Raw genomic sequence first — 27500 nt, 5'->3', positions numbered from 1 at the left:
TTTATGAGTTGCTCAGTAGCTCCTGGTTTTACAAAATAAGATGACTGTACAAGACTGTAGAAAGAACTTTACTTATAATCACACACTCCAGTGCTCATGTTAGTTCTCACTCTCCAGTGTTCTGTATTGTTTAAAGACTATAATCACATTCTTGATATCAAAACATCTAAGGGAGTTTTTCCTTCCCACAGTCGCCCCAGATTTTATCATCAGGGAAAAATACACATCATCAATTTCATTCTTAAATTCTGTAAAGCTGCTTTCAGATAATGTCCATTGTGAAAAGCAGTAAAGAAATAAACTTGAAATTGAACTACCAACCTCTACACCCCATCTACCAATTACCAACTCCCATATTCAAACTACCAACTTCTTCACCCCAACTACTAATTACAAACTTCCACACCCTAACTATCAACTCCTACACCACAACTACCAATTTCTATGCATCAACTACCAACTTATATACCCCAACTACTAATTTCTATGCCCGAACTACAAATTACCAACTTCTATGCCACAACTACCAATTACTAACTTCTACGCTCCAACTAACAACTTCAACACCCTAACTACCAACTTCTACACAACTTGCAACTACCAACTTCTACACCCCAGCGCCTAACTTCTACACTACAACTCACAACTACCAACTTTTGCAAACAAACTACCAACTTTTAACCCCAAATCCCAACTGCCACACCCCAAATGACAAACACCTTCATTCCCAACACCCCAATTTCCAACTTTACACTCTGTCTACCCAAACCCTAACTACAACCCTGACTCCTACAGATTGACTCCCGGCTGCTACACACAGACACTAGAGTTACGAAATGGATTTGGAAAGTGCTGGAGCAATCAAACACAACACAACACAACACAACACAACACAACATAGCACAACACAACACAACAGAACACAACAGAACACGTGCTTGCAGCTCAATGACACATTTAAGAGATGCAAAACATGAATTAGAAGCACCAACAAAGAGCACACACACACACACACACACACACACACACACACACACACACGTAAAGTTTCCATCCACCTGTTTTTAACTTTTTCCCTATAAAATCCCCTTGAACACAAATTAAATAATGATTTTAAGTAAATAAATATTGTTTTATATAAGGATTCATTAGAGAACCCACAATCCTGCCTGAAGAACCAGGACACCAACAAATTTGATGAAGCTGGGAGAGCTAGTGAAGCTAGCCTTTTGGGTGAGCTAGTGAAGCTAGCCTTTTGGGTGAGCTAGTAAAGCTAGCCTTTTGGGTGAGCTAGTGAAGCTAGCGTTCTGGGTGAGCTAGTAAAGCTAGCCTTTTGGGTAAGCTAGTGAAGCTAGCCTTTTGGGTAAACTAGTAAAGCTAGCGTTCTGGGTGAGCTAGTGTAGCTAGTGTTCTGGGTGAGCTAGTGAAGCTAGCGTTCTGGTGAGCTAGTGAAGCTAACCTTTTGGGTGAGCTAGTAAAGCTAGCGTTCTGGGTGAGCTAGTGTAGCTAACATTCTGGGTGAGCTAGTAAAGCTAGCGTTCTGGGTGAGCTAGTGTAGCTAACATTCTGGGTGAGCTAGTGCAGCTAGTGTTCTGGGTAGGCTAGTGAAGCTAGCATTCTGGGTGAGCTAGTGAAGCTAGCGTTCTGGGTAGGCTAGTGAAGCTAGCATTCTGGGTGAGCTAGTGAAGCTAGCGTTCTGGGTAGGCTAGTGAAGCTAGCATTCTGGGTGAGCTAGTAAAGCTCTCGTTCTTGATAAGCTAGTGAAGCCTTCTATGCAGGCTGATGAAGTCTTTACAAGATTTGTTAGATCCAATTAAAAAAAATGCAAGATCCTGATAAAGAATCAAAGAAAAGGAAACTCAACTAGTAAATTCTGCAAAACATTTGGATGGAAACGTAGCTATAGAGACACCAACGCTAGCATGCTAGCACAGGCGACAGATGGATGTGAGATAGATGAGAGACATGAGACAAGATAGATCCACTACCACCTGCAGGATGTTAGACAGGATGAGGAAAAGGATGGATGGATGGATGGATGGATGGATGTACAGACTATTTTTTTTTTGTTTTTTTACCTTCTGCTCATGTTTGTGTCTGAGCTGCTGCAGCTCGACCGTGCCAACCGCATTCGCCATGAGATCTTTCACCTTTCGCTCATAGTGCTCTTTCAAGCGTGTCAGATCTTGAGAGAGCTGAGTAGAGAGCAGCACATTCGAGGCATTACTTTTACATGCACACGCACACACAATCCACTTTCTGTCAGAATATTAATATGAGGAAAATATATTAATATTCCTTTCAGTTTCTCTCTCTGCAGGTCACATTTTCCTTAATGTTCAGAAAAGTAACATGTACTAACGCTCCTACAACGCTGCTGCAACGTTCTGTGCCATAGACACGGCAACACCGATATATATTTTAAGTTAGAACAAAGACTTTCCGTTATTTTCGTCTACATGCTCGAATGCTAACCTTTAAACCCTTAGCTTGTACTCAATGTTTCCTAGTTGCCTAGCAACAACGCATTTACGACTGTATATTAAAAAAAATGCCAAAAGGATAAATTTCAGTGTTTTATTTCAACACAGCGAAAGAGACGATTTTACGGTCTGTTACCATAAAGGGGAAATCATACAGATTTTCCGTCTGTCTGTCTGTCTGTCTGTCTCTTTCTGTCTGTCTGTCTGTCTGTCTGTCTGTCTCTCTCTCTCTCTCTCTCTGTCTGTCTGTCCATCTCTCACTAGTCATTGCTGTCTCTCTCTCTCATCATGCCTCAATCTCTCCCTCCCTCCCTCCCTCCCTTCCTCTTTCTCTGTCTGTTGGTCTTGCAATTTCTGTCTCTCTATTCCTGTCTGTCTATTCCCCCCTTTCCTTGCCCTCTCTCTCTCTCTCTCTCTCTCTCTCTCCCTATCCTCTGTCTATCTCTCACAAATTTTTTGTCACCCCCTCCCTCACTCTTGCTCTCTCTTTCTCCATCGTACACTTTCTCTCCCTCTCTTCCTCTCTCCTTCTCTCTCTCTTTCCCTCACTCTCTCTTTCTCCCTCTATATATAAATAATAGATGCTGTAGATTTACAGAAACAATGACTGAACAGTTTCAAAATCAGTAGGATTTTTTAAGCAAATGTGTACATTACCATAAATAATGGATTTTGGTGATCACAGACTGTTTGAGATGTGTGTGTGTGTGTGTGTGTGTGTGTGTGTGTGTGTGTGTGTGTGTGTTTACATGTGTTTTGGTGCCGGGTGTGTGTCGGCGGATGAAGGCGTTAGGGAGGAGGCCGTTCTCTCCATGCCCACTCTCTCCATCGCTCTCCTCGTCGTAGCTCTCGAACTCGCTGGAGCTCCATCCGTTTTCCACGGAGCTGCTGCCTCCCTCCTCACCCAGTTCCACGTCATCATAGATCATCTCATCCACGTCTGCTTACACACACACACACACACACACACACTTAGCATACGCGTAACACTCTTTAGTGCAGTTTCTGAGGAAATGAAAGTGAATATGAAGAGTATTAGAATATCGTTATTAGAATATTTCACACTGTCAGGGCATAATAAACACACACACACACACACACACACACACACTCACTCACACACACCCACACATACTCACTCTCACACACACACACACACACACACACACACACACACACACACACACACACACACACACACACACACACACAGACACTGTTTAGTACTTTTGAGTTTGAGCACAGTTAGGGCAGTTCAGTACTTTCAGTACTTTATGAGTTTTAATTGTACAGTGTGGACAGTCTTTGGGTCTTCAACATTTTTCAGGTCAAAGACCCCTTAGGCAATAGAGACACGGGGCAGGGCCCTCTCTGAAACATGGCCCCTCTGACACATGGCCCCCTCTGACACATGGCTACTGATATGAACAAAAACCAATAATATTTCGCTATTTATATTATGTTTAGACAATCAGAACTGTGTTGTTGTTGAACATGAATCGTCTGTATAGTTTCATATATTTTTAAATCTTTCAAAAAGATTTATGCATCATACCAAACATATATTTTGCAATTAAAATCCCAATTTATTAAGTTGTTATAAAGTTGTCTTTTATTTTAATTGATTTGCAGTTTCATATATTTTCCTTTGATTATCAGGTGAAAAATTATACCTTTACATAAACATAATTTTCATAATTATAATAAATGTAAAATTTTTATATTTTTATCTTTAAAGATTTTACCTATGTATATTTAAATTTTTTTTTTATTTGTGATTCAACCCATGGTCTAGACATTTTTATTATTCTAGACAGTACTTTAGAGTTTAAATTGTACAGTTCAGACAGTTCAGTATTTATGAGTCTGAATTCGACGTTTCAGTACTTTATGAGTTTTAATGTTCAGTTTGAATTTAAATTCAGTTACAGTTTAAATTGAACAGATCAAAGAGTTCTGTATTCAAGTTTAAATTTGATAATTTGGACCGTTCAGTACTTATGAGTCTCAATTGGAAGGTTTGGACAATTTAGTACTTTATAAGTTTGAAAGAATCATCTTTTATTTGTCTTATATACATTAAGCACAGCCAAATGCGATTCTTTACGTGTCTCAGCTTTTTAGGGGCAGACAGACTCAAGTGCCCAATGGTATCAGCTTGGCGGTGATGGGGCTTGAACCCCAGACCTTCTTGTCAGTCAACCAGAGTCTCAACTCTAAACCACCAGTGCTTCAAACTGCACAGTTCAGTAGTGTATGAGTTTAAGAGTTGAATATTTTAGCACTGGGTTTAAGAGTCTGCTTGTGTTTGATTGGTTTGGTAGATTCGTGTAGCCTCGTTTAATCTGCAGCGCTTTGAGTTTATGTTCTAGCAGATTAAAGTTAGTAGCTTTGCTTCAGTATTTTTATTTGACTGATCGCTATCAGTTTGTTGATGTAAATGGTGAGTTCTCCACACTCTCTGAGGTAAAGTTTGGTGTTCCTCAAGGATCTGTCTTAGGCCCTCTGCTTTTCTCTTTCTATATGCTGCCTCTTGGTGAAATTATTCATAAACGCTTCCATTGCTATGCTGATGATACACAGTTGTATATTTCAGAAAGCCAGATGAGAGAGATCAGCTTAACAATGTTGAGAAGTGTGTAAAGGACTAATGTAATTAGACAGTGTGTAATTAGACAGTGGATGCTTGATAACTTTCTTCTGCTCAACTCAGATAAGACGGAAGTACTTTTACTAGACCCACATGCAGCTAGAAGTAAACTTTCCGATTCCGTAGCATCTCTGGATGGTGTTTCTGTCTCAGTGTGTACAGCAGTCAAAGACCTTGGTGTGATTATTGACCTGAGTCTTTCCTTTGAGGCTCACGTGAATAATATCACCAGGATCGCCTTCTTTCACCTTAGAAATATTGCTAAAATTAGAAATATGATGTCGTTACAGGATGCAGAAAAACTAGTTCATGCTTTTGTTACTTCTAGATTAGACTACTGTAACGCTTTACTGTCTGGGTGTGTGAGTAAGTGCATAAATAAGCTTCAGTTAGTTCAGAATGCAGCAGCAAGAGTCCTCACTAGATCTAGGAAATATGAACACATCACTCCTGTTTTAATCATCTACACTGCTCCCAATTAAATCTCGCATTGATTATAAAATACTACTACTGACGTATAAAGCACTTAACGGTCTCGCACCGCAGTATCTGAGTGAACTTCTGTACCAGTATGATCCTCCACGCCTACTTAGATCAAAAGGTGCAGGCTATTTGTTGGTTCCTCAAATAATGAAGACTACAGCAGGGGCAGATCTTTCTCTTATAAACCCCACAGTTATGGAACAGCCTTCCAACCAGTGTTCGGGACTCAGACACAGTCTCAGTGTTCAAGTCGAGGTTGAAAACATATTTATTCAGTCAAGCCTTTTATCAGTAGATTTTTTTCTTGGGTAAAGGCTCAGATCTGGAGAGAACATGGATATAGAGTGTTTGGTGAACTGGGATATTTGTATGCTGTCGTCCCCTCACATTCACACGTTCACTCAGGTTTGTTGATGGTGGTGTGGTGGGTCGTCTCTTATCCCAGAGATCCCTCATGTCTGTGTTACCTTCTGGTTCTCCCTTTTAGTTATGCTGCTATAGCGAGTCCTGCCGGAGTCCAAACTGCACAGTGACATTAACTTTCATACAACAATAAGGACACATAATAATCCATATCCTTCTCTTCCTGTCACCTCTCTCTCTCTCTCTCTCTCTCTCTCTCTCTTTCTCTCTCGGTCAAGTTAAACTTGCTCCTGAGGTTCCAGTGACCACTGTTCCTGCCCCTCTCCCCTCCGTGGATCTTCCCACTTCGTCCAGGCCTGCCTCTGGATAGTGTTCTCTTCGACTGGAGGCCACTCTGTGCAGCTTGGGACGGTTTCTCATCAACACCTTGGGTGGTTCCATGAAATTCCGGAGTAAGAACAGGAGCTTTGAGGATGGATTGGACTGTAGCTAATGTCAACAGTCTCCTACACTGACTCAGGAATACAGTTTGCTTCTGATCATCATCACTGTACCCCACAACATTGTATATCTGCTTCAAATTGGCATTCGGTGCAACCCAGATGAGGATGGGTTCCCTTTTGAGTCTGGTTCCTCTCAAGGTTTCTTCCTTATGCCATCTCGGGGAGTTTTTCCTTCACCACAGTTGCCACCGGCTAGTTCATTAAGGACAAACTTACTTATAAAGAACATCTTCACTTTTAAGCACCACATTATCTGTGTAAAGCTGCTTTGAGACAATGTTCATTGTTAAAAGCGCAATAGAAATAAAAATGAATTGAATTGAATTGAATTGAATAGTTCATCAGTTTACAGTTCAGTTCTTTCTGAGTTCGGGTGATCACGCCTTTACTGTTACTGACTGCTTTAAGAGTCTTTTGGACCAGCGGTGAAGTGAATTTATTCCGACTCTAGACGTGTAAAAAAAAAAAAAAAAAACGCCAGATAAGCAGAAACCAGGGAGCAGTGTAGCGAAATGCAGAAGTAAGAGAGAAAAGACTGATAGACTCAAGAAAGAGAGAGACGGGGTGGGGGGTGGGGGTTTGTAATAACGCAGGAACACAAACACACTCTGACCTGTAGTGGATCCTGAATTCTCTCTTGGAACGTCGTCATAAATAACTTCATCTGGATCTGGAATGTAAACGCAAAAACACACGCATTTGTTTAAATCCTCATATCTGTACTGTGTGTGTGTGTGTGTGTGTGTGTGTGTGTGTGTGTGTGTGTGGGTGTGTATGGGTGTGTGTGTGTGTAAGCAGTCAGACTTGAGCGGATGCGGCTGCTTTGAAGGAAAGTCCTGTCGGATGACAACTTCCTTTGCAGAAGAGGAAGGAAATCTTCTGGCTCTGGGAATCTACTGCACGATCTACTGTTTATGTTTCACCATTCAGGACCAGCAAACAAAAAAAACAGCTAAAAACCTCTCAGGTTTCTCCAAGTGTTACTATTCCGAGCTTTAAAAAGGAACTGCTTGATAAAATGAGGCACAAAACCATGAAATGAGATGTTTCCCCATTTCAGGCTGAAAGAATAAACAAGCTCTCACTCTCCATCCAGGCCGTGTTAGCAGGGTCCGCAGCCCACTTAGCCAGAGCGTCTTCCTCCCTTATGGCTGGATATTCTTCTGTGAAGACCCTGTAGATGAGACCCAGGTTTGATTATTACTCATGACACACTGAGGGATTCTCAACTCTACACTCAAACACAGCCTGTCTGTCTGTCTTTCTCTATTCCTGTCTATCTGTCTGTCTGTCTGTCTGTCTGTCTGTCTGTCTCTATCCCCCTCTGTCTTTCTCCCTCTCAATCTACCTTTGTCTGTCTCTCTCTCTGTCCCCTTTGTCTGTCTCTCTATCCTCCTCTATCTGTCTGTCTGTCTGTTTTTCTCTATCCCTGTCTGTCTGTCTGTCTGTCTGTCTGTCTCTATCCCCTCTGTCTGTCTCTCTCTATCCTCCTTTGTCTGTCTGTCTCTCTGTCTGTCTGCCTGCCTCTCTCTATCTCCCGTCTCTCTTAATCCCTCTCCCGGTCTGTCTCTCCTCTATCCCCATTTTTCTGTCTGCCTCTATCTCTCTCTATACCCTGTCCATCTTTCTCTCTCTCTCTCTCTTTCTCTCTCTCTCCATCCCTGTCTGTCTGTCTGTCTGTCTGTCTGTCTGTCTGTCTCCATCAACCTCTTTATCTCTCTCTCTCTCTCTCTCTCTCTCTCTCTCTCTCTCTCTGTCCCCTTTGTCTGTCTGTCTGTCTCTCTCTCTGTCCCCTTTGTCTGTCTGTCTGTCTGTTTGTCTTTGTCCCTCTGTCTGTCTGTCTCTCTCTCTCACTCTGTCTGCTGTCTCCCTCTCTATCCTCTCTGTCTGTCTCTCTGTTACTCTTTATACCCCCATTTGTCTGTCTGTCTCTATTATCATCTGTCTGTCTTTATGTCTGTCTGTCTGTCTCTCTTTCTATCACCCTCTTTATCTATATTATAGTCTGTCTATCTCTATTCCTTATTCTCTCTCTCTCTCTCTCTCTCTCTCTCTCTCTCTCTCTCTCTGTCCATCTCTCTCTAAATACATATTTACACAGTATATATCTCTCCTTCACTCCCTCTCTCTGATGGAAACTCTGTAAAACCCTGTGCCCGTTACAGCGAGGGCTTTAGTTTACATGGTGAGGCGGCCATCTTGAAACCTGCAGCATATAATATTTGCTCTATGAGAGAAAGTTCTGGACATCGACTTGCTCGAGTCGCAAATTCGTTCCTGTTCTTAGGTACGTTATAGCAGCTATAAACTCACCAATTTCTCCTCTCCATAAATCACTGCACTGCTTTACCTCTGACACCGGAGACTCCTTCACACAAACATTATATAATGTCTTTACAGAAAAGGTTTGTTTAACCTGATAAGGGCTGCAGCTATTGATTATTTTTGTAATTGAGTATTTTAACGATTATTTCATCGATTAGTCGAGTAATCGATTAAAAAGTACCTTTTCTTTATTAAAGAGCAATATTAAAGAGAGAGAGAAAATAAAACCGATCTCTTATAATGAACAAATCATTTGTTTCATTTTTGCATAAAAGAATATATGTGAAAACTGAACACATTAAATGCATTTAATTGCCATATTACATCACAATGCAAATACAAATATATAAATAAAAAATCATAAATACAAATCAATTTCAAATGACTTTAAAAAGGTTGAACGCAGTGTTTTCTTTGTTTTAGTTTAAAATGATTCCAAACTTTCTGTCGTTTTCTTTGGCCTGAATCTTCTCTTCGCCCCTCACTGTTTTCTCCCCGTTTCTCCATTTTGCATTCTGTAGCAACTTCTGTGTTACCTGTTCAGAGTGCTCTAGAGTTTACAGAGTGGTGCATCAGTAATGATGGTCCGTGGGGAAACACAATTCTCCGTGTGTTGGTAAATGGACATACTCAAAGGAATCATTTCAGCCCTAAAACGTATTATACGGTTATATAAATTATAACCTCCATACGTGTCCCAGTAAATGAGCTGTTGCTATAGAAACGATAACATATCAGAACAATTGCAAAATATTAGCTGCTGGTCAAGAAACTTCACTACACTTTTCAACCAATGAGAGCGCAGAATTCAACCATGCGCTTCAATCAGCACTAATGATTAGCATGGAACCCAAGAAACACTTTTCCTCCATTTACAAAAATTAAATGAAATTAAAAAAAAGGTCAAATAAAAAGTTAAAAAAATCATAAGAAATTTCAAATTTTTAGATGTAAACTAACAATTAAAACAGCCACAAATGTCTTTCTAACATAATGTGATTGTGTATTTGTGTCTACAATGAATCTTATAAGAACACAAACTCAAACTTACCCATCACTAAGAGTATGCCCTGCCCCCATGATGGTCACTGCAGAGACAAAAATGAGAACATTATATAAAATATGCAAATATTTATTTATTTTTTAAAATAACAATTAACATATTTTATCCTTGTCAATCCCTAATATTCATATTAACAATGTTAATAGAAATTAACAGAAGCTGAATGAACAGTTGACGGCTGTAAGATATTTTCACCACCAGGGGGCAGCATTGCATATGCGTTAAGTTAGATTGGCAAACCCATACAAGAGTTTCTGGACCAATGGTGGATATTAGCCACGTGACGATCACATGACAAATATCCCACATGTCTGTTTATCTAGTTCACACTCCATGTATGGCTGCAGGATGCCTAAACATCACCAGCTTCTTCCTGTTATCCACTGTGGAGTGAACCAAGTGTCCGTATTCCAAACATTCCAGAGGAAGTTATAAAAGTTGCATCCCAAACCACACCAGACATTTTTAGACGGAAGAAAAACATCCAAACGAAATCCTGTGCATCAAACCACGAAGCTCGAAAGGCCGTGGTCTCTGCACTTATCAGGAAAACGACACGTGACTTCCCATCGCACAAAATGAAAATTTCTCTGTGTGTCTGTCTCAGGAAATGAGACGTTTCTGTGCGTCTGTCTTAAGGAATAAGACATTTCTGTGCGTCTGTCTCAGGAAATGAGACTTTTCTGTGCGTCTGTCTCAGGAAATGAGACATTTCTGTGCGTCTGTCTCAGGGAATGAGACGGTTCTGTGCGTCTGTCTCAGAAAATCAGACGTTTCTGTGCGTCTGTCTCAGGAAATGAGACATTTCTGTGTATCTGTCTCAGGGAATGAGACGTTTCTGTGTCTGTCTCAGGAAATCAGATGTTGTCTCTGTGTGTCCGTCTCAGGGAATGAGACATTTCTGTGTCTGTCTCAGTGAAGGGGGAGTGGCCTCCCATCAGACTCAGTGGTCTCTGTTTTCGTCAGTCTCAGTGAAGGAGGTGTGGTCTCTGTGCCTTTGTACTGAGTCTGAGTCAACTATGTTGCCAAAAGTTGCGGACACCTGGTCATAAGTACGGTATGTGCTTCTTGAGCTTCGCATTCCACATTTATTCCCAATTTCTTATCAATCCCTCCACTCTTCTGGGAAGATGTTTCAATAAATTTTGTGGGGAGTAATTCAGCCACAAAGGTTGTTAGTAAAGTGACGAGGCCTGGGGTGCAGAAGGAATTTATTTGTGCACTTTGTGTCATGTTGGAACAGGTTTGGGTCTCCTAGTTCAAGTGAAGGGAAAATTCCATGCATCCGAAGGCCAAGTCAATGTGCCTTCAACTTTGTGGGAACAGATTGGAGAACGACGACACATGGGCGGTAAAGTCCGGTGTCCCAATAGTTTTGGCCTATCGTTTGAAACGTACGCTACATACACAGAACGATTAGATGTAATAACAAGAAAAGCTGGTATTAAAAGCTTGAATGAAGAACAAGGTTGTTAGAAAAAGAGCTGCGGCAACACTGTTGAAGAAAACAGGAAACCCAGATCACAGGAGGAGTTCTGCTGAATAAAGCAAAAAAAATAAAATTATAAAAAAATAAAATAAATATATATATATATATATATATATATATATATATAAAGCGAGAGAGAAAGTGAAGCAAGTTTCCATCTGAATGTTGTATTGACAAGAAGGTACCTATGAGCAGAACAAGAATTTTTTTCAAAAGGGTGCCATTATTTATTCTCTTCTGCTAAAATGATCTGAAATGAAGAGGACATATTTACCTTCTTCGTCCACTGAGAAGTGCCTGATGATGACGGGTGTGGTGTAGGTGGGGGTAATGATGGGGACGTTGGAGGGCGTGGCGTAGCCGCAGGGCACGGGCACCGAGTATCCAGAGGGCACAACGGGGCTACTGGGTACTTCCTGGCCATCATCTTCATTCCCATTGGCTGGGGAAGAAAACAGAGGCGGGCTTTCCGGGGAAATGTCGATCACTGAGTACGGGTTGACTTTGGGTTGTGATCCGGGATTTCCTATTGGTCAGAGATACAGATCAAATCAAGGACACTGTGCAGCAAAAGAAGCAGTAAAGCCACAATCCAACCCGCAACTCGGTGCGTTTCCAAGGATACGATACATTAAAGAAGATCTGAAGCAGCTACTGACTGTGCAAATTCAATATGATACACTATACTGTCATAAGTAATGGGACACCTGACCTTTCCTGTCGTATGTGGTTCTTCTACAAACTGTTACCACAAAGCTGGAGGCAAACAATTGTACAGCATGCGGTATAATAAAATGTTTCTTTCATATGAACTTGGAAAACCATGAAGATCTGCTTTACATGGTTTGGAGAGGAAGATCTTGAGCTCTGATCTCAATACCTCAGTACCTGATTTTACTAACACTCTTATGGCTGATGAACACAAATGTCCACAAAATCTAGTGGAAAATCTTCCTAGAAGAGTGGAGATGTGGAAAGTACAAATTGGGACTAAATGTGGATTTCAACACTGAAAAACCTCATACTTATGACCAGGTGTCCGCAAACTTTTGGCAACACAGTGTGGTATCATCAATTTACTTAAGTGCCTTCTGACTTCTAATTAGGGTTGCAAAATGGCAGAAAATTTCCAGAAACTTTCAATAAGAACATCCTCTGGGGAATTTTGGAAATATTCCAACTTGGAAAGTTACCAGGAATTTACGGGAATTTATGGGAATTGTAATTAATTCAAAATTTGGGGAAATTCCAATAAACTATCATACACTATCATATCATACACCAAGATGGAAATTGTTTTTACATTATTTTATGTACAGGATTTAAGAAATGATGTGTTATATGTAATGCAGGAAATGCACAGCGCATGTAGGGGGCGTGGCCTCAGCTGTAAGTGTGTTGTGCGCATGTGATTGATAAATGTGCAGGTAGAAATTCAACTGAAATCACATAAAATCTGGTTGTTTTAACCAAAATGATTCTGCAAAATATTTTTTCCCAACCACTTTCAAGTTCCCTGTTATAGACAACATGCAATTTTGTAAATTCCCAGTTTATTGCTGTTAATTCCCATGGAAAGTTTCCAGTCTTGAAAATAAATAAATAAATACATTCCCGGAATTTTGCAACCCTACTTCTAAACGCATGTCGCTTTCAAAAACAGGCTTTTGTAGTGGCACAAAAAAAAAAAGATTAAATAAAACCAGACGTTCTTTTCCTGTTGTGTGTGCAGGAAGTTACAGATCTACCTCTGCCATGTTAATCTGTATTCTGTGTGACTCTCAGGACACGCCTCCGTCTCCATAGTGTTGTGATACGTGCACAAACTCGAACAAACGTGCTCGAGAAAAATCAACCTACATATCAAAAATTGTTCACAAATTTTTGGTCACTTTCTAAATAATAAAAGTACCGCGTCTACTAGTAATTATATATAAAAATTTGGGTTTTTTTGATGAAGCAAATATGTTCAAAACAATGCGTCGCGATACAACGTATATCCGATACACACTTTTTTAAATCGATGCATCAAATCTCACCATTCCTACTACCTTGTAAATCCGCGCTGTCTGGAGGTGGAGGAAGCTCCTTATCCGCCCAGTCCTGGCTCTGATCCTCTTCAGGAGGTGGAGGAAAGGCAACGTGTGGAGCAGAAGAGCAGATCTGCGGTGGAGGAGGTGGGAGGTCGGCCTCGGCGTTCTCCAGAACTGGGCAGCATGAAGAGGCATAATGGGGAGCAGGAGGGAAGGAAGTAGGATGCTCGGCCTCGGGGGCTTCGTCATCAAACTCGAAACGCTCACCTTCTTCTTCCTCGTCTAGCACCAAACAACAAGACAGAGGGGGACGAATGTCAAAAGAAGTCGAAATTGGTTCAAGGTCATAAGATGATACTGCAATGTTTTCACCAGAAAGACATTAAAATATAACCCAAAAGTATTTGGACACCCATATGTGTTTCTTCTCTAAATTGTTAGCACAAACTTGGAGGCACACACTTGTACAGGACATCTACAAATGTGGTACCATGAAATATTCCCTTCGCTTAAACTACGAGACCCAAACCTGTTCCAGCATTAGTGCATAATGCCAACGTCATGAAGATATGCTTTACATGGTTTGGAGTGGAAGATCTTCCTGATATAGAGCTCTAAACCCTATTGAACATGATGAATGTGAACACTGACCGCACCCCAGGCCTCCTCAGCTCACCTCCATCATTACCTGACTTTACTAATGCCCTTGTGGATGAATCTCACACGAATCTCTACACAATCCAGTGGAACATCTTCCCAGAAGAGTGGAGATTATTAAAGCAAATGGGGACTCAATGTAAAATAGGATCTTCAAGAAGCACCTCATTATCTCATCAGGTGTCCACAGAATTTTGTCCATATAAGTTAGCCATATGAGAACACTTCCTAAGTGCTTGCTAGCTTCTACAGTTCTCAGAAGTTCTCATGTGTCTCAGAAGAAGAGTTCAAGTGAAATTTCTCCCCACAGTGCAGCAAAGAATCTGCAGATCTACTTCTAGAAACACTAGGAGAGAAGCTGTGGTTACAACTCGCCGCCTCCTCCAAATAAAAACCAGTTTAAACCCACACCAGTGTTTTGAGGAGGTCTGGATTTTCCTCCAGGAAGCATGGAATGGCCTGGAAAGTCTATAATTTTCAGGGTGGATCCAAGTTCCTGGAGGAGCTAAACAGTATGTGGGGTCTGGATAGAGTTCTGGAGCAAAAGAACCCCATTAACTAGAACTGCTTAGAATTTGCTAAAAGCTATTTGGCAGATGCCCTTATGCAGATTAACTTACATTTATCTAATTCATACAACTAAGCAGCTATGGGGTTAAGGGCCTTGCCCAGGGGCCCAAAAATGGGCAGCTTGTTATGGCTGGGATTTGACCTCACAATCTTTAAATCTACATTTACGGCAGTTGGCCTATGCCCTTATCCAGAGCTACTTGCAGTCATCTCATTCGGATATTAGGTTAAGGGCCTTACCTAGGGGCCCAGAAGCACTAGCTTGGTGTAGCTAGGATTTAAACTGGTGAACTTCGGATTCAAAGTCCAATTAGGATTTAACTTCGAAGCCTCAACCACTGAGCTACCAATCAGATTCCAGAGCTGAGCAGCACTATGGTACAGCAGGAATAACTCAGGAAGTGAAATGTGTGATGGATGAAGGACACAGCAGGAAGGTAATGATGGTTTATATGGCTGTTTTTATGGAATTTCTTGAGGGAAACATTGGTTGAGGCGTGTGAAGACAGGAAACAGAACCGTCCTAACAGGAAATGGATTTGTACCAGGAACAGGGATAGGCTTTCCCTCACAGTTCATGTGCTAAAGGGGAATCCCGGGCTACAGCCATTCAGAACAGGCAGCATCAGAGGTTTGGAGGAATTAGAAGTTTGGAAGAAGTTTGGAAGCACAGAAGGACTTCTGAGTCAGTTTGAGATGGCAGACGGACGGACAGACAGACAGACAGAGAGATAGATAGATGGATGGATGGATAGATGGATGCATGGATAGACTAACAGAAAGACGGAAACGAGGGTAGATAGATAGATAGATAGATAGATAGATAGATAGATAGATAGATAGATAGATAGATAGATAGATAGGCAGGCAGATAGACAGACAGACAGACAGACAGACAGACAGACAGACAGAGCGATAGATGGATGGATGGATAGATGGATGGTGGATGTATGGATAGACTAACAGACAGACGGACGGACGGACGGACGGACGGACAGACAGACAATGTTACGGCTGGTCCAAATCACATCCAGAGATAAAGTAGTGCCATCGGATTACATTAATTTAATGAGAAAACGAGAATCTGTGTGTAAGTGAATTAAACGTGTCTGCATCACGTCTAGACTGATAATGAACTGTTGGAGTAACTCCTAGTGCTGTTTTTCTTCTCCATCTTGTTCTCCAAATCACCGTATTCACCATATAAATTCAACCACTAACAAATTCAACCACCAGCAAAACTCCTCCATGGAGCTCAAGAAGGTCAGTAGGAAACATCTACGATCACATGATACGACGGTTCCAGGTGTTTATAAGCAGCACATTCATTTAGAACTCTGATTCACCTGAGAAACGCAAACTTCTTGTGTGTTCGACGCTCTAAATTCACACCTGAACTCCTTCCAGCCAATCACAATCCAGCGTTCACACTAACCAGGATGTGAGAACGTTACGGAAACGAGGGTTTGCGAATGTAACACTTTTAAAGAAGAAATGCTGGCTATGTTCAGAAGTGTTACAGGGACGCGCACGAACACGTAGCTACAGCACCTGGGAAACACCGATGTTCTTCTTCTGCTGAAAGACGGAGTGAGAGCATGACAGTGAAGGAACGACAGAGACGGAAAAGAGGGAGAAGGAATTCTCCAAAGACTTTTCATCTTTACTTGTCTGATGATTCGTTCTTCACTTTTTATACGTAGAATTAATTTCAGGTGTCATCGTTTATTATTATTTTCAATAATCTTTTTTAATTATGACACACTTTAATGCCAAAAGTTTGCGGACACCTGACCATATGATGATCCACATTTAGACGTCTGGGAAAATATCTTCTGGGAAGATGTTCCACTAGATTTTGTAGAGATTTGTCTGAGATCATTCAGCCAAAAAAAGGGGCGGGGTGATGAGAATAAAGAGGCATGTCTAAGAATTGACAAACTTTCTTATAATTATGATGATAATAATAATGTACAAGTTGAAACTTTAAAACTTTGAACGAGTAATAAAATATTCTTGAGTAAAATGCAAAGAAATTCTACTTAAGATGCAAGTTACAAGTCTAAAAATCTACTCGAGTGAAAGTAAAAAGTTGTAAAAAGTCCATGACTTGGGTCTAACGCGAGTTCTTTACTTTTACAACAACAACAACAATCCCCTGTTATAATGTCATTTATGCTAATGAGAGAAATCGCTGATTCAGCACGCATCAAACAACTTTTGATTCCACGTCATTTCTTTTCCGGGATACGTTTTTTTTTTTTTATTATTATTCCTTTGCATTATTTGTAGTGATTTATTTTTCCACTCAGTAACAAATACAATGTAAAATGCAGTTAAGAACAAAACTTCAAATCGTAAATAAAATAATCCGTCACTTTCCACCTCTATGAGGAAGCACATTTGGCTGAATAAAACACACTTTTGGCTGTAATGTGTAGGTCAAAAAAGGTAACAAAAGCACAAGCTGCAGCTGAAGTAATCCAAAGTTTCCACATCAGCCAATGATGGTGTTCCTGAAGCTTCCCGTGACCTCTGACCCAGATTTTCCATCGTGTTGGTGTTTGGATGATTACAGGACACGCTGGAGGAGTTCAGGAGCAATAAACACCATATAAAAGCAGCGAGACGGAACACACAACACACCCTGATATAGCCTGAGGACTGCCGGAGGGGTCAGAGGTCAAAAGGGAGAAGTTAGGAATGATCGTCAGGCAAGAATAAAACAAATTCTTTGAATTATTATAACACTATACCCAAATCTGTGTCTGTGTGTGTGTGTGTGTGTGTGTGTGTGTGTGTGTGTGTGTGTGTGTCAGAGCATGTTTGTGTGTGTTCTGCAACCATGACTGTAATAACAAAGTTTTTATCCATTTGTTAATACACTGAACACACACAACACACACACACACACACACACACACACACACTAACAGAGAAACAGTGGAACCACAGAATCCTCCAGGTGTGGAAACGAGTGCAGAGGTGAAGTTTCAGACGCCACGTCCTGATTTGTGTAGGAAAGAAGGAGTAAAGCGTGTGATGTGTATCGAAGCTGGAAATTTCCTCGAATGAATATTCAGAGTCAGATCTCCAGTTGGTGTGTGTGTGTGTGTGTGTGTGTGTGTGTGTGTGTGTGTGTGTGTGTGTGTGTGTATGTGTGTGTGTGTGTGTGTGTGTGTGTTTTTAGAGTACTGACAAATGAAATAAACTTGTAGGAACTGTAGGGTAGAAAGGAACTAGAGGAAAAAAAACTGTAAAAAGGAACTGTAGGGTTAAGAGGAACAGTAGAAAGAAACTGTAGGGTAAAATAAATGTAACAAGGAACTCTAGTGAAGAAACTTAAAAAAGGAAATAGAAAGTCTAGGAATAAAAAGGAACTGTAGAAAGTAACTCTGGAGTAGAAAGAAACAGTAGAAAGAAACTGTAGGATAAGAAGGAACTGTAAAATGGAACTTTTAAAAGGAACCCTATGGTAGAGAGAAACTCTAGAAATGAACTGTAGAATAAAAAGGAACTGTAGAAGAAACTGTTATGTAAAATGGAACTGTAGAATGGAGAAGTAGAATTAAAAGGAACCAGAAAAAGGAACTACAGGGTGAAAGGAACTGTAGGATAAGAAGGAACTGTAAAAAGGAACTGTAGGATGGGAAGGCACTGTAAAAAGGAACTGTAGGATAAGAAGGAACTGTAAAAAGGAACTGTAGGATAGGAAGGAACTGTAAAAAGGAACTGTAGGATAAGAAGGAACTGTAAAAAGGAACTGTAGGATAAGAAGGAACTGTAAAAAGGAACTGTAGGATAGGAAGGAACTGTAAAATGAAACTTTCCAAAGGAACCCCATGGTAGAGAGGAACTCTAGAAATAAACTGTAAGATAAAAAGGAACTGTAGAATGGAAAAGTAGAATTAAAAGGAAAAATGAACTACAAGGTGAAAGGAACTATAAAGAGGAACTATAAAGTCAAACTGTAAGTGGAAATTTCCAGTCTGGAAATGTTAAATTGTATTGGCTCTGGTTCTCACCATCAGGAGGAGGAGGAGGAGGAGGAGGAGGAAAGTCGTCCTGCTCCATGCTGGATTATTTCTTCACACACACTCGATTGGATCCTCAGCGTTTCACACACACACCTTGAAGACAGAAAACAGATTTCAGATGAAACCACTACACACACACACACACACACACACACACACACACACACATTTAACTGAATCACATCACTGTTAAACTCATTAGTAGTTAGTATAAACATAATAAAATATATCCAATCTCTTTAAACAGAAACGTTCTCGAGTCCAAACTTTTATTTCTTTTCCAAATCCAGATTTAGTCTTTGTGGTTTGTTGTCGGATCTGGTACCTGATACCTTCCCTCATGTTCAATCCACTGTCTCAATATTTTGTTGACATATCAATCCGATACTGATCCCGAGTACTGGATCAGCGCCATCTTTTTTTTTTCCCCCTAAATCGTTCGAAAAATCAGTATAAAACGGCACGTTTTCAAATTGTGACGATTTTTATTTTTATTTTTTTTTTTAATTTAAGTATTTATTTACATCATCACCAAACTGTGGATCCGCATCCAGAGGATGTCGTGCTGCTTAAATCTAGTGAAAAAACATCTAGAAAAAAAAACGGGGAAAAAATGAGTGTTTTATTTATTTATTTATTTATTTATTTATTTATTTATTTATTAAAAACCTCTTAATATGAATTGTTTGACTAAGCGTTGTTTTTAATCGTACCTTTGATCATTTATCTTCAAACATTTGCTTTATTTTATTTGATTGATTGATTGATTGATTTATAATTTTTTACATTCATGGCATCTGGCAGACGTCCTTATCCAGAGCGACTTACATTTACTGTATGTAATGGATAAAACTAAGCAGCTATTGGGTTAAGGGCCATGCTCAGGGGCCCAGGAGTGGCAGGGATTTGAACTCATGACCTTCACATCTACAGTCCAATGCCTTACCCATGAACCCTCCACCTCCCCAATACACAGCTCCTAAGTGCAAAAGTCTACAATCACGTGTTGTATGCAGTAATATGATTTCCTGTCGACGTCTTTTACATCAGTGAATTCAAATCATACAACATGTGTATGTCCACATCAAGTTCAAGCATGTCCTGCACAAACCTGGTGTAGCAGACCTACACAGCTGTCATTCCCACATGAAATAGTGCGACACATACGGGTGAGAGCAGTGATATTAACCAGGGTTCCATATATGGATGCAACAAAGTGCAGAAAGCAGCTCCATGATCTGCTTTCCATGGGTTGGAGTGGAAGATCTTCCTGATATAGAGCTCCAACACTATTGAACCTGACGAACATGAGCGCTGACTGCACCCCAGGAACCTTCTCACCTTCTCACCTACATCAGTACCTGAGTTTACTAACACCCTTGTGGCCGAATGAATCTCTACAAATCTCCACGAAATCTGGTGGAACATCTTACCAGAAGAGTGGAGATTAAAATAAGAGTGAATGTGGGATTAGAGGTTTAAAAAAGAAGCACACACCAATCTGAGGTTTTCACAAACTTTTGTCACCAGACTAGTTATTTCATTGGAACAAAAGTAATGGCACCCCATATGTAAATCTAGAGGTGGGGGCTGCGGTGGCTGAGCCGCATTACTGGATTGTCTGCTACAAGAAATGAATCCTTTTACAGTTTAGTCCCCATTTCCTGTTCTAGAGTTTAGTGGGCGTGGCTAAACGTAAAACATGCTGTAAAACAGAAATCTTCATGATTCAATGTGATCTGCGTTTCTGATATTGAAAGCATGAAGAAAATCGGTGAACATTTTGTAAACCGAGAGGAAATTCTTGCTTCGTTTTACCCATAAGTGTACTAAAAGAGTGATAAATGAGGCTCATTGTTTGGTGAAGGACTTTTGGGTTGTACTGTATATCGATGAGAGGAAGCGAGAGAGAGGGGAAGAGAGAGAAAGAAAGAGAGTGAGGGAAAGAGAGAGAGAAAGAGAGAATAATGCTCTACACTAGTTATGCCCATCACCACTTTTCAGCCACACATTCAGCCAGACAGAAAGGCTCCCTCTCTCTCACTCTCTCTCTCATATACACAGTAGTAGGTGAGAGGAACTATGATGTCATTCTGTAGAACAGAAGCCTCCTTGTTGTAGAGTCTCCACAACACAAGGTCACGGGGTCAATAGGAGCAGCGACAGCGTCACATTCGTCCCCACAATCCTCACGAGTCAATACACTCCTAGTACATGCAGCATACACACACACACACACACACACACACACACACACACACACACAAGCTGAGACTGTAATACATTAATTACACACATAGAACAAAACTCAGATTTGTCTTGTGATGGCTCTGGGACAAAAATGGGGCAACAAAAACCTTTGTGTAACTGATGGACATAAAAAAATATCATAGACGTAACCAGCAGTACACAGATTTCTAAAATACTATACACACACAAAAACGTGAAAAACAATACGAAAATGGTGAGAATTGTGTTTCTGTTCATTGCGTCATGTCATGATCGGTTCTTCTGGCATCTTCCCTCTCCATCTGTTTCTGTCCGAGGTTTATGGCAAGGTGCCCTGGTGAATATGATGTAAAAAAGAAAAGTCGAGATATAAAATCTGATGAGAGTGCCCTCTAGGGCGACCCTGTAGTATATAAAATATGATTAAGTGCCCCCAATTTAGATACAAAGCTCTAATGGTGCCCATACATGTAGAAAAACCATGACAGTGCCCCATAGGCTCCCATAATTGCAGAAAAATACATGCAAAAAAAGAGGTGCAATGCACTAAAGGTCCTTATACAAGCAATAAAAGTGATATTACCCTATAGGTTCCCATACATGCGAGAAAATGTGAGACAATGTGCCCTATAGGTTCCCATATATGCAATAAATACATGGGGTGCCCTACAGGTTCACCTATATGCAGAAATATTAGACACCGTGCCCTAAAGGTTCCAATACATGCAATAAAAGCATGCAGTGCACTACAGGTTCACCTATATACAGAAATATTAGACACAGTGCCCTAAAGGTTCCAATACATGCAATAAAGAAATGCAGTGCACTACAGGTTTACCTATATACAGAAATATTAGACACAGTGCCCTAAAGGTTCCAATACATGCAATAAAGAAATGCAGTGCACTACAGGTTTACCTATATACAGAAATATTAGACACAGTGCCCTAAAGGTTCCAATACATGCAATAAAGAAATGCAATGCACTACAGGTTCACCTATATACAGAAATATTAGACACAGTGCCCTAAAGGTTCCAATACATGCAATAAAGAAATGCAGTGCACTACAGGTTTACCTATACGCAGAAATCTTTGACAAAGTGCCCTAAAGGTTCTCCTATTTTCTATGAAAATGTGACAGAACACCCTATTATAGGGTGCATATTGCCTATATGCAAAAAAAACTGAGACATGGTGTCCTATAGGCTCTCCTATATGCAAGAAAAAGAGACACAGTGCCCTATAGGTTCACCTTAATACAAAAAAGTGAGATGCAGTGTTCTACAAATGTCTCTATATTAAAAAAGTGCCACAGTGCCCTATAAGTTTCCCTATATGCATGCAAATGATGCACAGTGCCCTAAAGGCTCCCCTATATGCAAGACTATGAGACACAGTGGTCTATATGTTTCCATACATACAAGAAAAAGAGATGCAGTGCCCTACAGGATCCCTATAGGCAAGAAAATAAGATGAAGTACACTATAGGTTCTTATACATGCATGAAAATGAGGGACAGTGCCCTATAGATTCCCTTACATGCAGGGAAATAAGATGAGGTTCCATATAGGCATTCAGGAAAAATACCTTTCTGCGCAATAAATAAAATAAAAGCTCCTACATGTGGAGAAATAAGATGAATTGGCCTTTATGGGGGTTATAAGTCAACAAAATACCCTCCAGGTGTCCATATGTTCCACCTACTGCTTGTTGGTGCAGTTTATTTTTTCACCACTGAGGGGCTCTTTGTCTGCCCCTGAATTCTTCATTGAGCACAGCTGTAACCCCTCACTTATTACTCGCTCTTCTTGACGTGTTGGAAGCCGGAAAAATGGGCAAGCATCACATCAGCTTCAGAACTGGACCACAAAGCAGAAGAAGAAGATGGCATGATGTCATGTAGATGGCCAGGTATGTGTGTGTGCTGCTTACTTTGGGAAGAAATAGCACCCGGTATGCGCTATGGGAAGGAGACCAGTTGGTGGAGTCAGGGTGATGCTTTGGTGAGGCTCTGCTAGGAAACTCTGGTTTCTGGTGTTCATGTGGAAGTTACTTGAGGAGGTACCACTTTCCTAAACATTGCTCCAGATAATCCTTCATGGTGACCGTGTTCTCTAATGGCCATGTTCTTATTTAAGTGGCAGCTCAGTGGTTAAGGCTCTTTGTTACTGATCAGAAGGTCAGTGGTTCAAGCCCCAGGTTTGCCAAGTCCTTTGTGCGCTAGGGGCACTGTATCATAGCTGAGCTGGATCATCTGATCTTAGCTTCCTAACATTGCTGAAATATGTTGGGAGAAATAGTATCTCAGTGGTTAAAGTCTCTGACCTTGAAGGTTCAAAGTGCCTAACCCTCACCTGCTCCATTTCAGTCTCTGGAAAGTAGTAGAACTGCACTTCCACACTGCAGTGCACTCTTTGAGGTTTCAAGTTTCAAGTTTCTTGACTTAGCCTCCAAATCCTCCAGATCTCATCAGTAGAAACTGATAGTTCCACCTTGCATCTTACAGGACAACACACCTTCTGAGGTGGAGTCTTGTGGAGTCCAGGCCTTGATGACTCAGGGAGGAACCTTACGATATCCAGCAGGTGGCTTTAATGTTATGGCTGTTTTATGTATTTCTGCTCACTTGCCTGTATAATGCAGACCACTGGAGTCTGGGAAGGGTCCAAAAAAAACTAAAAGGAGAAGGTAAGAAACTGAAATGGGAGGAGGAGAAAAATCAAAAGAAAGAAAGAAAGAAAGAAAGAAAGAAAGAAAGAAAGAAAGAAAGAAAAAGAAAGAAAGAAAAAGAAAGAAAGAAAGAACCAGCTGCATGTTTAGTCTACAAGCTCTCTGAAGCCTGATGATGAAAGACTGAAGTGCAGCAAGAGTAAATGTGAGGAGAACCCCTCAAACATTTACACAAGTGTGTGTGTGTGTGTGTGTGTGTGTGTGTGTGTGTGTGTGCTATTCTTAGCACAGTGTCTCACACTCCAACAACTTTACCAGTTCATGATCAGGATTCAAACAAACTCTTACCATTCTTTTTATTCAACAAAAAGAACATTTTATTTCTTTTTGTTTCTTTTTTATCCATTTAGAGTTACGGACCAGCCGCACTACAGCAGCTATAAACCCTCTGTTCTCTGTGTTCTCTTTACGTAATAAACACCTGATTGTATAAAAGCTTTATTTCTGACACTGGAGACTCGTTTCATCCCACTGTGGCAAATATAAATATTTAAATATCTATATCATAGAAAACAGACAGACAGACAGACAGACGGATAGACAGACAGACAGACAGACAGACAGACAGACAGACAGATAGATAGATAGATAGATAGATAGATAGATAGATAGATACCCAAACCAACATGGAATGTTCGGTTATTTCTCTCTCTCTCTCTCTCACACACACACACACACACACACACACACACACACACACACACACACACACACAAACACAATATTACAGTGGAACCCGGTTATCTCGCCCTCGGTTACCTCGACAACCCTATTAAGTCGACGTTTTTAAAGTGGAACCGCCAAATTCTCGCTTTTTCTAAGCATTTTTTATCGGTTATGTCGATTCTTTTATGTCGCCGAACCCTAATATCTCGAGCACAAGGGGGGAAACATTTGCCATTTAACATCGGTTATCTCGGTGCAGCCGCAGAAGAACTTGCGGAAGTGGCGGAAAAATCAAACCTTACAGATACTACAGGTGTTGTATTGTATACTGGGGAATCTCTGCTGTTAGTTAGTGCACATATGCCTTTTGTTGTTAAATGTTATGCGATGAGCGGGAGGCGGCCGCGCTTGGCGGCGGGCGTGGGATGAGCAGCAAAATCATAGAATAACCACCGGCAGGATCGGGGGGAATCCGCGGTGCGCTTTGGAAAGAAAAGCGTGGCCGTTGAGAGAGTGCCGGTGGGAAGACACGTACCGGGATACGCATGCGCGGTAACAACGACCGCCGTGAACCAACATATACCAACAATAACGGACGGTGAGAGTGTGGAAGTTTAAATAGGAGCTGGTGATGATGATAAACGAGCACCATATGTGCGCGATTGAAGCGGAGCTTCAGAGAAAGCGGCCGAGAAAGCACCTGACACGCTGAAGGGGGCGTGGCAGGTGGATTCCTGACAGATAAACATGTACTGTATGTATTTTTATAGCATGCCTTCATCAAACAAATCGCGGCAACGCTGTTGTGTAAAAAACCTCCAAAAACACGTGCATGCACATTCTCATTTAATAACGCACATCATGTACATAAAGAAATTTCAAGCACGTTAATATATTGCCGCCATTTAGATTTTCGTTTATCTCAATCATCGGTTACCTCGATACTTTTTGGCGACCCCCTAGGACATCGACATAACCGGGTTCCACTGTATATTATATTTATTATCCCCAGGATTCATTTCCTGTTCCATCCACTTCACTTCCTGTTTTTCACACCAACTCTCCAGCCGAAATGTGTATCACACACGGCCCACTGCTTCTACATGCTTTAGATGTTCCTCAGACCAAGCTGTTTTGTCTTCGGTTTCACAGATCCTTAGAGACAGGGAGGAGGCACACACACACACACACACACACACACACACACACACACACAGTAAAAGGAAAGACACTGATGACAGAGCTGCATGGCGTGTTAGAGCAAGTTCCTGAAGAAGAACGAGAGAGCAGAGAGAGAGAAACACTTATTTATGGATCAGTGCTACAGCTGATGATTTGTTTTGAAGCGATGTTCAAAACAATGAACAGTTCAGCGACACACACCAGCTTTTCCTGCCACCTTCACACACCTCCATACACATCTCCAATCACCTCAACACACCTCCACATACCCCCCACACCTCCAAACACCGCCACAGTTCTCCAACCACCTCCACATACCTCCAACCACCTCCACACACCTCCAAACACCTCCACACAGCCCCAATCACCTCCACACAGCTTCACACACCTCCATACACATCTCTAAATACCTCCACATACCTCCAAACACCACCAGACATCTCCACACGCCTCAAACATCTCCACACAGCTCCAATCACCTCCACATCTCCACACAGCCCCAATCACCTCCACATCTCCACACAGCTTCACACATCTCCAATCACCTCCACACATCTCCACACAGCTCCAAACACCTCCACACAGCCCCAATCACCTCCACACATCTGCACACACCTCCAAACATTTCCACATTTCCACACAGCTCCAAACACCTCCACACAGCTCCAAACTCCTCCACACAGCTCTAAACACCTCTATACAGCTCCACATACCTCCAAACACCTCCACACAGCTTCACATATCTCCAATCACCTCCACACAGTTCCAAACACCGTCACACAGCTCCAATCACGTCCAAACACCTCCACACAGCTCCAATCACCTTCACACATCTCCATACAGCTCCAAACACCTCCACACAGCTCCACACAGCTCCAAACACCTCCAAGCACCTCCACACACCTTTTCCCACATGCCTTCAATGAACAGAATTATGGGATATCAGAACCAACCCCAGCCATTAGATTTGCACAAGCCTTAGTGCCGGTCCCAAGCCCGGATAAATGGGGAGGGTTGCGTTAGGAAGGGCATCCAGCGTAAAAACATGTGCCAAATCAAAACATGCGGATGATCTGCTGTGGCGCCCCCTAATGGGAGAAGACGAAAGAAAGTTTAGTGTCTCTTTCTCTCTCACTCTTTTAAACCTGTCTCTCTGTCTGCTAACAATCTTTTCTCTCTCTTTTTTCTCTCTCCCCTCTCCTTCCCTCTCTGATAAAACCTCTCTGATAAAATTTTTCCCATCTTTGCCTAAGCTGTCTCTCCTTTTTACTGATGAAGGGGTCTCCTCTCTCTCTTTATGTCTCTGATGGAACTGTCTCCTGTTTTTCTGTCTTTCTCTGATAAAGCTGTCTTCTCATGTCTCTGTGGAAGCTGTATCCTCTCTCTTTCTATTCCCATCTCTAAATAAGTGCTCTCTCTTGTCTCTTTCCATCTATTTATGTCTTTAGTGAACTGTCTTCTGTCTCTCTCTCTCTCTCTCTCTTACTGTCTCTGCTGAAGCTCTCACTCCTCTCTTTCGCTCTTTCAGCTAATGTCTCTCTCTCTACAACCCACTTAATGTCTCGCCACTAAACCCGTCTCCTGTCTCTCTACTTAAGTCTGTCTCTGACTACAGCTCATTTCCTATCTCTCATATTTCCAGTGTCTTTGTATTCACTGTCTTAACAGGTCTATTAAGCTGTCTCTCCTGTCTCCCTGCCCACGTCTCCGTGCCCACGTTTTCCTGCCCACGTCTCTTCTGATTGTGTTTCCTGTCTCTCTGCAGTACTGTACTGTCTGTGCCATGACCCCAGAGTCAATACGAGCTCAGAGGGAGTAAATACGATGACAAAGCGCTTTAGAAAAGATGGTGAGCTCATGCATACTAATCTCCTTCTCTCTCTCTCTCTCTCTCTCTCTCTCTCTCTCTCTCTGTCTCAATGTCTCTCTTATTGTCTTTCTTTCTTTCTTTGTTAAAGACTTTTTTCCTCCCCGTCTCTCTCCCAACACTGCACACGTGCTAAGCTTCTGTATTTTCTAATCTTCAGTCAACATC

General features: G+C 41.4%; 1 protein-coding gene across 5 annotated transcripts in view; it reads right to left on the bottom strand.

The window, feature by feature from the left end:
- Positions 1-27500, bottom strand: part of arhgef10 (Rho guanine nucleotide exchange factor (GEF) 10) — an 82029-nt gene that overhangs the window by 49520 nt on the left and 5009 nt on the right. For 2 of the 5 annotated variants that reach the window (XM_046855329.1, XM_046855331.1), the window contains exons 2-9: positions 18645-18749; positions 13399-13674; positions 11634-11885; positions 9859-9895; positions 7568-7656; positions 7096-7152; positions 3233-3423; positions 2079-2195 (exon numbers count right to left, since the gene is read on the bottom strand). In XM_046855329.1, the coding sequence (XP_046711285.1) occupies positions 2079-2195; positions 3233-3423; positions 7096-7152; positions 7568-7656; positions 9859-9895; positions 11634-11885; positions 13399-13674; positions 18645-18693 (1068 nt within the window). In that variant the 5' untranslated portion in view covers positions 18694-18749. Of the gene's footprint in view, positions 1-2078; positions 2196-3232; positions 3424-7095; positions 7153-7567; positions 7657-9858; positions 9896-11633; positions 11886-13398; positions 13675-18644; positions 18750-19767; positions 19787-27500 lie in introns of those variants that run through there. The other 3 variants (XM_046855330.1, XM_046855332.1, XM_046855334.1) reach the window with 3 other exon arrangements.

Source organism: Silurus meridionalis, chromosome 8 (assembly GCF_014805685.1).
Source record: "Silurus meridionalis isolate SWU-2019-XX chromosome 8, ASM1480568v1, whole genome shotgun sequence".
In the NCBI taxonomy this organism is placed as follows: Eukaryota; Metazoa; Chordata; class Actinopteri; order Siluriformes; family Siluridae; genus Silurus; species Silurus meridionalis.
The sequence above is the reverse complement of the archived record's forward strand: the minus strand, read 5'-3'. Positions and strand labels throughout refer to the sequence as shown.